This window comes from Cetorhinus maximus, chromosome 17, assembly GCF_964194155.1.
Source record: "Cetorhinus maximus chromosome 17, sCetMax3.hap1.1, whole genome shotgun sequence".
Lineage (NCBI taxonomy): Eukaryota > Metazoa > Chordata > Chondrichthyes > Lamniformes > Cetorhinidae > Cetorhinus > Cetorhinus maximus.
Genome location: NC_135895.1, coordinates 51,830,149 through 51,844,093, shown reverse-complemented (window position 1 = coordinate 51,844,093; position 13,945 = coordinate 51,830,149). Strand labels below are relative to the sequence as shown.

The window sequence follows — 13,945 nt, the reverse complement described above, 5'->3', positions numbered from 1 at the left end:
AGATTTTTAAATCCAGAAACAAATGTCCACGCAACACAAGCAGTCACCTGAGCATAGACATTATAAAAATTCTGTGCATAGAATTTTTTTTATTTAACAACAGAAACCTCATCCCGCCCTTGGATGAGGTTGCTTGAAAAATGCAAAGGCTGCCTGGCCAGTTTGCCCGCCTGCCAACCGTAATGTTAGATGGGCAGCGAAAAGTCCCAGTTAATTGCGCCGCTAATGGGCTTATCAGCGGCGTGCTTCCGAGTTTAGTGCATGGTCGCTGACCGAAATTTCGCGCAAGTGCGCAATGACGTTGGGATGCTCGCCTGACGTCATCGCGCACTATTTTATGCTTGAGTGGGTCAAGTGCATGCCTGCCTTCTCAGCGAAAAATTCTGGCCAATGACTTCCCAGACAGCTGCACAAGGTTGATGCTTGCCTCCAAATGCAACTGAGTAAAACCCAGAAAAGCATGGGATGACATCAGGCTTCCGACCCAACGTCACTTTTAGGTGATTTAACTCCTCACATGCACCTAAACCTGTCTCCACTTGTCTGGGAAAATTCACCTCTTAGCCTGCACTCTATTCATATTCCTCAGGAATATTGGACTCCATAAAATTTCAGTTTATGACCTTCCTTAACTTTAATGGCAGAAACTGATAGTTGATATCCTTACTTATCAAATGATGTCCACATTAAGCAAAATGCCTTTGTGAAGATAGCCATTCACACCAGGGTAGACTTTGCCACTCTTGCAAGGGCTAGACTAGATTCTCATAGTAGGGTCTTGGCTGTGGCAATTGACACCCAGGGACACAAGCAATAATCCTGGTTTTTCAAGTCATATTTCCAAGTCAAGCTGTGTCTTTAGAGTGTCACCAAAACAGTGAAGAATCCTTCTTATCCGTAGTGATCAGGCCCACTAAAACTGCTGCTAAAGATGTTGGTTAGCAAGAAAAACTCCTCTTGCAGGTTCATAGAAAAGCTACAGAGAAAACTCATAATTTGACCTAAGCCATGTGTAAGAAAGCTTAATAGCACAGTGTAAGACTACATTAAATCTGGTTATTGCAAGCGAAAGAATTATTTGTCACTTGGATTCATACCTCTGCAAGGGCAAGGTAGAGGAATGATACCATCTGGCAAACTTTTAAATTTTCACAAATATACAAAGCAATGATGCAGATCATATCAAAACCATCATGTCAGGTGTTTTCAGTTTTCAAACAGATAATTTTTCCACCATGCCCTTTTGACACCTCTCAGCTAAATATATACGTAACCAAAATATTTTAAAATTAAGCTGTATAATGGGATTTGTCCAAAATAATAATTTACTTACCTTTCTTCATGTTTTTTAGTGAAATATAAAAGTCCTGTGAAGGTGAGGAGCTATCCCCATCTGTAACTTGGAAACGAAAGCTGTCATGACCTTTCGACCCCACAATGGTAGTGTGTAGATACCAGATTCGGTTCATGTCTATATCTTCTTGACTATAATTCATGCCTGGATATAGATGAATCCATTCAAACTCAGTCTATTTAAAGAGATTAGATAAAACTTATTAATATAACATTGTTAAGAAAAAGTGTTGGAGTCATTTTATGTAGCTTAGATTGTTGTATTCAGCCCATGTAAGTCCTTGACCTTTAAATTGCTTTTCTATTTCTAAGTTCATTATATTGCATCAGGGAACATAATATGCAGTCATTAAGGAAGAGTTACTGGTTGTAGGTCATTTCCCATATGGATCATTTCCACGGTGGCAATAATGGCATTGGGGCATTTAGACAGAACAGGAAGTTAAGTGCCAGCATATGAGGGCTTCTTCTGTGATTTTTAAGATATTTATTGGTTACATCATGTACGTAGGCAAATTGTGTTGATACCAACATGCCCATTTTAAGGGGTGGACACTGTACAGCAATGAGATAAATTACCAATCAATCTGTTTTTAAAATGTTGGTTGAGGGATTAATGTTGGTTGCAACATTAAGAGAACTATCAGTTTTTCAAAACGTTCTTTAGATCCACATGAGCAAACAGATAGGGCCTTTGTCTCTTGTGTTATCCAAAGGTAGTGTTTTACAAGATAACCAGCAGACCCGAGCCGTGCTGCTCACTTCCCACGAATCTCTGGCCACATTGTTGGCAAGGTGCCTCTGTACTACTGCTGCTGTGGAAGTGCTCCTGTAGTGCTGTTACTGGTACAGGTACTCACCAAAAAATAGTGACAACTGTCTCTGGAATGTAAGACAAGGTGACAGTGAGGACAAGATGGTAGACAGAAGCTCCACTCTTCCAGCAGCACAGTGGTACAGTTGGAATTTTTAGACCTTTTGTCTTGTATTCCCAATTCAGTCGAATTAAATTTCAAAGGGAGGAGGACAATTACTTTGGTCTCAGTGTGCAGCAGCATTATAAAGGTGTTCATGTAGTTCATGCAGATTGCCTCTGCTTTGTATTTCCAACATTCTGACATGCCTTTCCTCTTGAACATGTTTATGATTGGACTGGAACTACTGAACACAGGGAATCTTCATCAATGTAAAGAAGTCACTTATAATATCACTGTGTAAAAGAAACAAAGGAATTCTTCTCCCCAGGTCTCACTACTATTTAAAAATAATTTTCCATGGATGATTAATGACCCATGATTTCTAAAGAGAATAATCCCAGTTCTTTATGACATAGTTATTTAAAGCCTGGAATCACTTCTCTGAACTCCTTCAACAAATGGGCAAATCATGGAAGGTTCTGTCAGTTCTTACCTTTAACTTCAGCTGTCCAAATATGGGCACAGTGTTGATGACATAGTAAACCTTGAACCGTGGTGTGTCCTTGTCTTCAGCTTCTAAAGCCACGCTGGAAATAACCTTGTTTTCTCCCACTTCCACCTCCAAGCCGGTGTTTCTGAACAGGTAAAGAGCAATCATTGATAAAATCCAAAGCTACAACTATCACCGCATTTTGATAGTATTTTGGTAGTCTGAGAATGAATGCAGCAAATAGTAATATATAGTAATTCTTGGAGTACTATTCATTCTCTATAGTAGTTTAACCACTGAGTGTTGTCAGCACATCTTCATAAATCTGTTACCTAATATTCCTGCAATTTAAACATAATGTTGAATTGAGCACACTCAATCTCGCAGTTCATTAAGTCTCGAGTCTCAGTGTAAGCAGAGGACCTTACAAACTCAGCATGATTTGTACTTTGTAGTTCCATGGATACTGGACATTAAATCTTCCAATGAATGAGCTTAGAAATTGATTTCTGCCTATTGAGCTGCAGGAGTATCATAACCAGGCTTAATTCCGTGCTCACTCAACATCCATGCAAATGCATTTGTCAGCAAGTGTCACCGGAAAGCAGTCACAGAATGCAAAGCTTAGCATATTTTCCTCTCCCCAGCTGAGGTGTGCTGAAAGCAGTTGTATCAATTCTATGACTACCCCAGCTGAAATCAGCCAACTCTGTTTCCTCGTCTGGATTGTCCACACTACAAAGTTCACTTAACCATTGAACCAAGCGGGTAACTGAAACTTGCAATTTGAGCATAAGTACATAAAACGAGAACTGGTGGGCAGTGGTGATTGAGCTTGTTTTAGAAATTACAGACCATGCTACACTTTAATACCACTCCCGAAATCAATAGAATCACAAGGCTTGAATAATTTATCTCCTAATTAATAACCCCCATGTTCCCTGATGTCTTTATTTGAATGAGTTCTACATATCGATTAAAATTTATTAAACACGGTCACAGGGGTTCAATAGAGAGTCCCGCATCAATTGATGCTAAAGCAATGAATATTTGTGAAACATTTGTCCCACGCTGTAAGCTTTAAGTAGTGATTCCAAATGACAGCCCCCAAGATAAACACTGGATAGAGGACATTAATTGAACTTGGGTCTTTAGCAAAACATTCAAGTGTAAAACTGAATGAAACTTCACAAAGCAGCCTATCAACCACACCCCTCCCCATGTCCACAATCTCCCCCACCCCCAAGCATGCTCACTCACTGTTTTGTATTTATAATATACCATATAAGGATTCACACTGTGGATCTAACACCAGAGAATTGAAGCTTACATTAAAACAACTGGCTTCTCATCATTGACCGATATGATATGGACATGTACTGTCCCTGGTACTGTGTGCTTGCCATCTGTCAGCTGAATGGTAAAACTATCCTTCAGGGTTTCTGTGTCATCGTGCAGGTACATGAGCTTCATTCCTGCAAAACAGAAGTGTTACAACTAGCCTATGAAATTGATTTGCCCTATAAAAATACATAGCACCCTGTAAAGGTCATAAGATCTTAATAAAATCATAAAAAATAGGAGCAAGAGTAGTCTATTCAGCCCAAAGAACCTGCTCCGCCATTCAGTAAAATCATGGCTGATCTGATTGTGGCCTTAACTCCGCTTTCCTTGCCTGTCCTCTCTTGACTTGGTTGTCAATCAAAACCCTGTCTAACTCAATCTTGAATATATTCAATGTTCCAGCCTTCACTGCTTTCTGCAGAAGAGAATTTCAAAGACTAAAAGAAGAAATTCATCCTCATCTCTATTTTAAATGGGAGACCCCTTATTTTGCAACTGTGTCCCCTAGTTCTAGGCTGGGATTTTCTGGCCCTGTCGTGGGAGGTTCAGTGGCCCAGCCAAAAATCCATTGACTTTTGGTGGGATCAGATGATCCTGGTGGCGGGTGGGGCTGGAAAATCCTGCCCCTAGTCTCTCCCACAAGAGGAAACATCCTCTCTGCATCTACCCTGTCAAACCCCCTCAGAACCTTATATGTTTCCACAACATCACCTCTCATTCTTCTAAACTCTAATGAGTATAGGCCCAAACTGTTCAACCTTTCCTGACAAGACAACTCTTTCATCCCAGGGATCAGCCTAGTGAACATTCTCTGAACTGCTTCCAATGGAGGTTATCCATTCATAAGGAAGGAAACCAAAACTGTACACCAAACTCTCACCAAATCTCACCAATGCCCTGTATGGTTGTAGAAAGACTTTCCTACTTCTTTGTTCCATCCCTCTTGCAATAAAGGCCAATATTCCATTCCTAGTTACTTGCTGTACCTATATGATTCATTTACAAAGACCCTCATCTCCCTCTATGGTGCTGCATTCTGTGGTCTCTCCATTTAAATAATATTCTTATTTTCTATTCTTCCTGCCAAAATGGACAACCTTGCATTTTCCCACATTGTACTCCCTCTGCCACATTTTTGCCCACTCATTGAACCTATCTATATCCCTTTACAGACTCCTTCTATCCTCCCCACAACTTTCTTTCCCACCTATCTTTGTATAATCAGTAAATTTGACTACAATATAGTCGATCCCTTCATCATTAATGTAGATGGCAAATAGTTGAGGCTCCAGCAATCCACTAGTTACAGTTTGTCAACCTGAAAATGATCCATTTATCCTGACTCTCCGTCCTGTGTTAGTTAGGTAATCTTCTATCCATGCTAATATATTACCCCCAACACCATGGGCTCTTGTGCAGTATCCTTTTAAGTGGCATCTGATCGAATGCCTTTTGGAAATCCAAACACACTGCATCTACCGTTCCCCTTTATTCACCCTGCTTGTTACATCCTCAAAGAATGCTAATAAGTTTGTCAAACACTATTTCACTTTCACAAAATAGATGATGGATGCTGACTGTGCCTGACTGTATCATGCTTTTTTAAATGTCCTGCTACTACCTCCTTCATAATAGATTCTAGCATTTTCCTAATAATTATACACATCACTCTGTAACAGTTTGAAGCACCCTGCAAAAGTACAGATCACTTTATTAAAACATTGCAACATCCTTTGGTACAAACATGGTCAAATAAAATGGGATGGTTTAGTTAACTAAGGTCACAAGGGCAAGGACTGGTGCAAAAGCTGTTCCAGGAGTTAGGTACTCAGGCATTACAGTTTGATTTTATTCTGTTCTCACCTGTCAGACATCTTCTGAAACAGTTAGTTGAGAGTTATGTCATTTGTAAAAATTGCTGCAGAAGACAGTCAAAACTCTGAACAAAAGGCAACAGCAAAGAACAAAGTGTGGGTGCCCGACACTGAGTGCAATCAAAATAGGGACCTTCGACCTTTATTCCGGTGAAATGAAGTCAGTAAAATGCTCTTGTTCTGTGAGGCTGCCTGCCCTTTAAAACTGTTACGTGGTTTCCTCCAGCAGTAGCCATTTCCTTCCCCCACCCATCACCAATTCCTAAGCACAGTTGCTGAAAAAGCATGAGCAATATTGTTCTCAGAAACGTTTCCAGATTTAGCAACAGTTGGTTAGATGAGCACTTGGCCATACTTGGACCATGAAAGGAAATTGTCACCATCTTCTACAATGCCGTTGAGATACTCTGAGTTCTTAATATGAAGATTAGCGACAATAATGGCATGCATGGTAGCCAATTATAGAGCAGTAAGATTATCTGAGTATTCTGCATGGGTCAACAGTAAACGTGTATTAGGTGGACAGCTAATACCTTGTGGTATGCATACTTTGGGCAGCAACCTGGTAAATGGTATTGTTGGGTAACTTTACCTTAGCCACCTCCTTAAGGTCCATCATCTATTTTCAGGCACTATACACAGCACTAACCCTTGTGTCAAGCAAGCTGTCTTCCTTTCCACAGATGCTGTCAGACCTGATGAGTTTTTCCAGCTATTTTTGTTTTTGTTTCAGATTTCCAGCATCCACAGTATTTTGCTTTTATATCAAACGATTTTCTCTGTTTTGAACAGGGTATCCTGGAATATCAAATAGGGCAACCTTGCTCATATCCACTTTATTAGCCTCTATTTCACCATCCATCAAAATGTATGTTCAGATCTTGAACCACTCCATCATTTGCCCACAGATTACATGTCCTGCCTCAACAGTTTTTCTGTGGGATGTTTTATGCCAGTCACTTCGTTTTCCATCCAGAGGTTTTACCTATCAGAAAAGTTGTTTGCTTCCACAGTCTTTTTGTTGTCTTTCAGTTTTACCTTCCATTGATGTTTTAACAGAGTTAGAAGTGTTCCCCTCCAGTTGTAGCCACTTATGTGCATCTAACACTTTCTGCATTCCATGAATCTGCTAATTTCCTTTATTCTCTTTGAACTTCATCCTTAGCTATTCTCACACCATAACACCATTTTTCATGTACAACACCCATCTTTCCTTCTTGGTAGTTTACACTTGTCTTTTTAAATTTCATTTGCCACTCTTGCACCCACTCACCCATTTTATCTAGCTCATTTCTTGGTCTTCCAGTACCTGTTCAGGCTCGAGCCCCTTTAGTTTGGTATTACCTATAACACGAGCCAATTTGTTGTAACTATGAAGAACCAGGAAATATTAGCTGTAAGGAAGCATGATTACTTGCACATTTTTGCCTATGTTGAGTTTCTGATTTTAGATATGTTACTTGACTGGTGGTGCTGAGAATAGTTTAAAAACTTCCCACATCATGGGGGAGAAGAACCAGAAGTAAAGCTTTGTTTGCATCTCCTAGGCAACAGGGCCAGGTCACTTGTACACCCCTTGTGGGAAATGCTTGTGCTGCTGAGAACTCATTGAAAGAGATTGGGGAGAAAAAAATCTTGCAAAATTTCAGGTTCTAGATATAATAGTGTAACATATTGGCCTGTCTCTAGCGGAAACATTTTTTTTTACCAATTCCAGTATCTATGGAGAAAGATTCAAATGGAGCACATAATCCTTGGAGCAAGTATTTTGATCCACCATTTAAGGACTGATATAATCTTAACCTTCATCCTTAAAAGTGTATCATAGATGCTAGTCCCAATAATTGGATTAAAGAGCCAGGAAAGTGTAATAATTATGAAAAAGCAATAGGACATGTGTTTAGTTTTTTTCTATTAACCACAAATTTCAAAAGGAGACCTGTTATCACTCAGATGGAAATCTTGAATTACTAATATGTTTTCTATCCTCTTTGATCTATGGTGAGCACAATTCCATTCCTGAGCAGGGTAACAAACACACTTGTTCATTTTCTCATATTCCTTTTGAAAGAATATCCAGGCACATCTCAAGACCTCGCTCAGATTGGGTATCTGAAAATAGCATCTCACCCTATTAATAATCATAACCTGTATCCTACCACTCCATTGGGCAGTGCTTAAGTACATCATGACGGCTTATCCAGCATTATAATTGAAGGAAAACCGAGATAAACTTGGATATTAAAAAAAGTATCAAAAATCTTAATGGCATTGTTTTAATTTCTGGTGTTCAATCTCTGTTTAGCTCCTTTAAGACAAACTGCAGAGATATAAAATTAACCTGTAAACATTCACCACAGGCAACATAGAAAATTAATATATATTTTAAAATAACTTTCTGCAAAAATCATTAACACAGCTTTACGGTTATGCTAAAAATGCACTAAGGTCAATTAATTCATTGGACAGGAGAGTTTGGTAAAGGGGGTAAGGGAATGGAGTTCCTACAATGTGTATAGGACTCCTTTCTAACCCAATATGTAAAAAGCCTAACAAGGGAAGATTCACTGTTGGATCTAGCAATGGGGACTGAACCAGAGCAGATGAGAGAAGTAAATGCAGGGGGAACATCTAGGCATTAGCTTTAGGATAATGATAGGGAAGGCTATAAGTATGATGACAACCAAGTTAATAGATTGGAGAAAAGCTGATTTTGAGGGGCCGAGAATAGAACTTGAGAAAATAAAATAGGCAACTACACTGGCAACAACAATATAAAATAACAATTGGAAATAAAATAGTATTCAACAGAGTGCAGAGAAAATATATTCTAGAAGCTATATGCTAGAAGAAAGGAACAAACTAAACACTACTGAAACTCCATGGATGAATAAAGACGTAAGGGAACAATTGAGGGTTAGGAAAGAGGCATATATTAAGTAAATAAACAGCAGAGGGTTGCATGATAAGAGAGGATGCAAAGCGATTAGGACAGAAGTCTAAAAAACAATTAGGGAGTCAAAGAGGAACAATGGAGTTAAATTATTAAGGAACATAAAACAAAATAGTAAAATATTTTACAGGTGCATCAATAAAAAAGCTAGGCTGTAATGGGAATAGGATCATTAATGGATAGACAGGATAATGCCACAGGTAATGATAGTGAGAAGGCAGAAATATTAAATAATTATTTTGCTTTAGTATTTACCAGAGAGATAGAACAGACTTTGAATGATGAAATGAGTAGCGAGACAATTGCAATTAAAATAAAAAAGGGAATGCATTGAACAAATTAAACAAACCCAAAGAGGACAAAGCTCCTGGTCAGGATGGATTGCATTTGTTTATTTAAAAGAGTGTAGGCAAGAGATAGCAGAAGCATTAGTACTCATCATTAATAATTGGTTATAGAAAAAGGTGTAGTGCCTGAGGACTGGTGGATAGTTATTGTAATTCCTATATTTAAGAAGGGGGGCAGAACATGTCCAGGGAATTATAGACCAGTCAGCTACCACATCAGTGGTAGAAAAAATAAAGGAATCCTTACTAAAGTAGAGAATGGAAGAACATTTAGAAATGAGAAATAAAATCATGAATAATCAGCATAAATTTCAAAAGGGGAAATCTTGGTCGAGCAACCTTATTAAAGTTTTGGAGGAGGTAACAGGGAGAGTAGTAAACGGTAATGCAATAGATCTTGCCTGGATTTTCAAAAGGCCTTCGATAAGGTGTCCCATAATAGACTAATTAATAAGATTAAGGGACAAGTGGCAGAATGGATTGCTAGCTGACTTGAAGACAGGAAGCTGAGAGCGGGAGTAAAGCGGAGTTATGCAGAGTGGCAGGAGGTGGGAAGTGGTTTTCCACAAGGATCAATGCTGGGACCACTGTTGTTCACAATTTACATTAACAATTTGGACTTTGGAATCAAAGATATAATTGTTAAATTTGCGAATGACAACAAATTGGGGGAAATAGTCAATATTGAGGAGGACAACAAGAAATTGCAGGGGGACATTAATAATTGGCAAATGAAGTTCAACACAAATAAATGTGAGAAGTACTTTTTGTTGGGAAAAATAGTGAATTCACTTATTACTTGGAAAGTGCAAGCCTAGGTGGGGTTGTTAATGTTGCAAATGCTGTGACAGTTGATTGCATACTTTAGTTGTGACTAAGAGCAGCTAAGACTAATTGAAGAAGGGTTAAGGCACATATATAAGAACCAGTTTCCACTTGGGGCAGGGTGGGGGATGGGGAAATGAGGAAAGGAAAAGTAGTCTGCACTTAGGTTATACTGAGTTTTGTGAATAAACCTATGTAGAGGACAGACTGGCACCAACATCTTCCTTTGCCAGATGGATGTTCACTGGAATAACAGGGATTGAGGGACAAAGAGATCTTGGAGTACAAATACATTAATCATTAAAAGTTGTGCCACAGGTTAGCATAGCCATAAAAAAAGCAAACCAAACACTTGGCTTTATTTTTAGAGAAGTAGAATTGAAAAGTATGTAAATTATACTAAACCTATATCGAACATTGGTTAGGCCACAGTGCAGTTCTAGTTGCCATATTATAAAAAGGAAATAGACACTGGAGAGCAGAGAAGATTTACAAGGATGAAACCAAAAGCGCATGGGTATCCATACCAGGAAAGGATTGACAGCCGAGGTGACCTAATCAAAGTTTTTTAAATTATGAAAAGTTTTAACAGAGTGTAAACAGAGAGAATGTTTCCTCTAGTGGGGAAGAACATAGCTAGAGGCCATCAGTATCTGATAGTGACCAAGAAATCCAATAGGGAATTCAGAAGAAACTTCTTTACCAAAAAGAGTGGTGAGAATGTGGAACTCGCTACCACAGGGAGTGGATAAAGTGAATAGTATAGATGCATTTAGAGGTAAGCTGGACAAGCATTTGAGGGAGAAGGGAATAGATGGTTACATTGGTAGATATAAATGAGAAAAGATGGGAAGAGGCTTGAGTGGAGCATAAACACCAGCATGGACTATTTGGGCTGTATGAGCATGCATCGTATCCATGTGCAATTAAAGGCATATGTGGCTAAGCAACCTTTAGAAAACAGCAGGATCAAAAATACTCCACCTTCTAGAAAACTACCTAAGATCATGCTTGTGGTCCCTGATGGCTCAGTTAGTAAATGTATTGTTCAGTGTGAAATGGAGCAGTAGAAACCATGCCATCCCAGGTCTGATCCCTGGTCTGTGTTGAGTCAGCTGATGTCAATTCAGACAATGATGGGAGAGCCATAATTGGTCACAGTTTCCCTGGGCTAGGCAGGGGGGAAAATGACCAGCAATCCAATGACCCTGGTGAAAAGTGCATCTATGTTGATGTCAACTGAGAAAAGATTTGGGCCCTACAGTAGCGCCTTTCTGGTTGAACAACCTGTCAAAATTCAACATCGTGGCTCAAATATATTTAATGGTCACTTGGATAAGATATCTGACACTGGACCTCAACATCAGTCACAGCCTTAAGGAGAGGTGGAAGAACTGAAAAACAAAAAGCAATTCCCTGTCAGTTATCATTAATGTATGTATGAAAATGAGGGAAATGTAGTTTCTCTTTATCTCTTTATCTCTCTACCTTTCTGTAGGTGATCCGCATGGTCTTTTGCCCCAGCCCAGGGGTGAAAAAGTTTGAGAATCACTGCTGTAATGAGATGAATACTCTGTCAGCACCAACTGCATCAGTTAGTCCCAAAGGAGATCCTAAATGCATGATGACTCAACAATGCCGAATATTTGACAGGAATGCCTCAGGCAGCCACTGCTCATAATATGAGATGCTGTTCCAGTAACAAACAAATTGTAAAATAGGCCGATATTATATCTCTACTCAGTCGGTCAGTAGGTCTTCAACTGTTCCCGATAATTAATCATCTAGAAATTCTACTTAGAAAGCCCTAAAACTAGTTATGGACAAAATAATTCCAAAATCATTTCTTCTGATCTACTGTTACATTTATTCTGTCTATGCCAGTACTACAATAGGGACTGAGGCATATTTCCCCCCTTTAATAACATGTAAGCTTGCCATAGAGAAACAGATATTGTGCTATGCAGTAATATTTAGTGTCCAGCAGAGGACATCTGTAGCACACAGTATACAGACCTTGTTTGAGTTCATCCATGCTAAAGTTATGTACTCTCAGATCGTGATTTAGAACTTTAGCATTCATCTGTCTGTATGCGGCAATATTATTTCCATAGATGCCATTCAGGAGCACTCCATGGGCAGGGGGTCTAATCACAGAGAAGATCAGGGTATCGTGAGGTATATCCAGATCGACTGCATTCAGCACTCCAGGGCCAATCTCACAGATATCACCCTCCATTATCTGCATAAAAACAGTTTAATTGATATGAAGTCACTACTGATGTACACCAGAATTTAAATACCAAATTTTCTTAACGTGCATTATGTTACAGATAATATATGTTACATTTTGAAAATAATTCTGTTGAAATTTTGGCCAATTGTCTGAGGGGTGGAGACACAGAGGAACTGCAGCATGATTCTGCTGGAGGAAGCATACAATTTAGAGTAGAGTGCTGATCCTCTGGGGTTCGCCTCTCTTAGGTTCCTCAAAATTTTCACACGAGGTCAAGTGGGTAGCTGCTTTTCAGGCTTTCCTTTATGACATCAAAGAACGGCTTTGGGAGCATGCCTGTAGCATTCACAAGTTACAGCAATAATTTGCATTTGTACAGTATACATAATGCAGAAAAAGATTTTAGGGGGAAAACAATGGGTGCCAAGCCAAAGGAAATGTTAGAGAGTTCAGAAAAGTTTGGCCAAAGTGATGGGTTTTATGGAGGGTGTTAAAAGAAGGGACAGAAGTTGGAGGCAAAGGGGTTCAGTGAGAGAATCCCAGGTTGAAGAGACAAAGGGAGCGTGGACATACAAAAGACCAGAGTCAGGGGATGGAAAGTTTAGGGGAAATGTAGAGCTAAAGGAAATTGCAGGAATAGGGAGGGATGAGGCCATGGGGGGAGTTAAACATTTGGAATTTTAAATTTAAGGCATTCATAAAGAACTGCTAAAGTCTTGGTAGCATTAACCGTCCCACTCCCTCAGCTGAAGAATCAGTTACTCCTCCATGTTGAACATCACTTGAGGGAAGCACTGAAGGTGGCAAGGGTGCAGAATGTACTCTGGGTGGAGGACTTCAATATCCATCACCAAGAGTGGCTCGGTAGCACCACTACTGACCGAGCTGGCCGAATCTTAAAGGACATAACTGCTTGACAGGGTCTGTGGCAGGTGGTGAAGGAACCAACAAGAGGGAAAACATACTTGACCTCATCCTCACCAACCTGCCTGCCATGGATGCATCTGTCCATGACAGTATCAGTAGGAGTGATCACCGCACAGTCATTGTGAAGACAAAGTCCCGTCTTCACATTGATGATACCCTCCATCGTGTTGTGTGGCACTACCACCGTGCTAAATGGGATAGATTTCGAACAGATTTAGCAACTCAGGACTGGTCAACCATGAGGCACTGCAGGCCATCAGTAGTAGCAGAATTGTACTCAACAATCTGTAGCCTCATGACCTGGCATATCCCCCACTCTACCATTACCACCCCGGTTCAATGAAGAGTGCAGAACAGCATGCCAGGCATACCTAAAAATGAGTTGTCAACCTGGTGAAGCTACAACACAGGACTACTTGCATGCTAAACAGCATAAGCAGCAGGCAATAGGCAGAGCTAAGCGAATCCACATCCAATGGCTACCTGGTCTACGCTGGGCAACCCAAGCATTGTCGCTCATGCGGCAAGGCTGGTCATGTGGCGGCCAACTGCAGCGCCTCCCTCTGCAAGATCTGCAAACAGGAAGGGCACCAGACAAAAGACTGCAAACAGGCCAAGTGCTGCAACCTGTGTGGCGAGGCAAGTCACCTCTACAGGACCTGCCCCAAACGCTGCCGTA

At 40.0% G+C, this 13,945-nt stretch overlaps 1 protein-coding gene across 1 annotated transcript in view; it reads right to left on the bottom strand.

The window, feature by feature from the left end:
* frem1b (Fras1 related extracellular matrix 1b) overlaps positions 1 to 13,945 on the bottom strand; it is a 262,434-nt gene that overhangs the window by 66,361 nt on the left and 182,128 nt on the right. Inside the window, exons 20-23 of the mRNA XM_078561195.1 lie at positions 12,120 to 12,345; positions 4,091 to 4,235; positions 2,764 to 2,905; positions 1,334 to 1,529 (exon numbers count right to left, since the gene is read on the bottom strand). Of these exons, the coding sequence (XP_078417321.1) occupies positions 1,334 to 1,529; positions 2,764 to 2,905; positions 4,091 to 4,235; positions 12,120 to 12,345 (709 nt within the window). The remainder of the gene's footprint in view (positions 1 to 1,333; positions 1,530 to 2,763; positions 2,906 to 4,090; positions 4,236 to 12,119; positions 12,346 to 13,945) is intronic.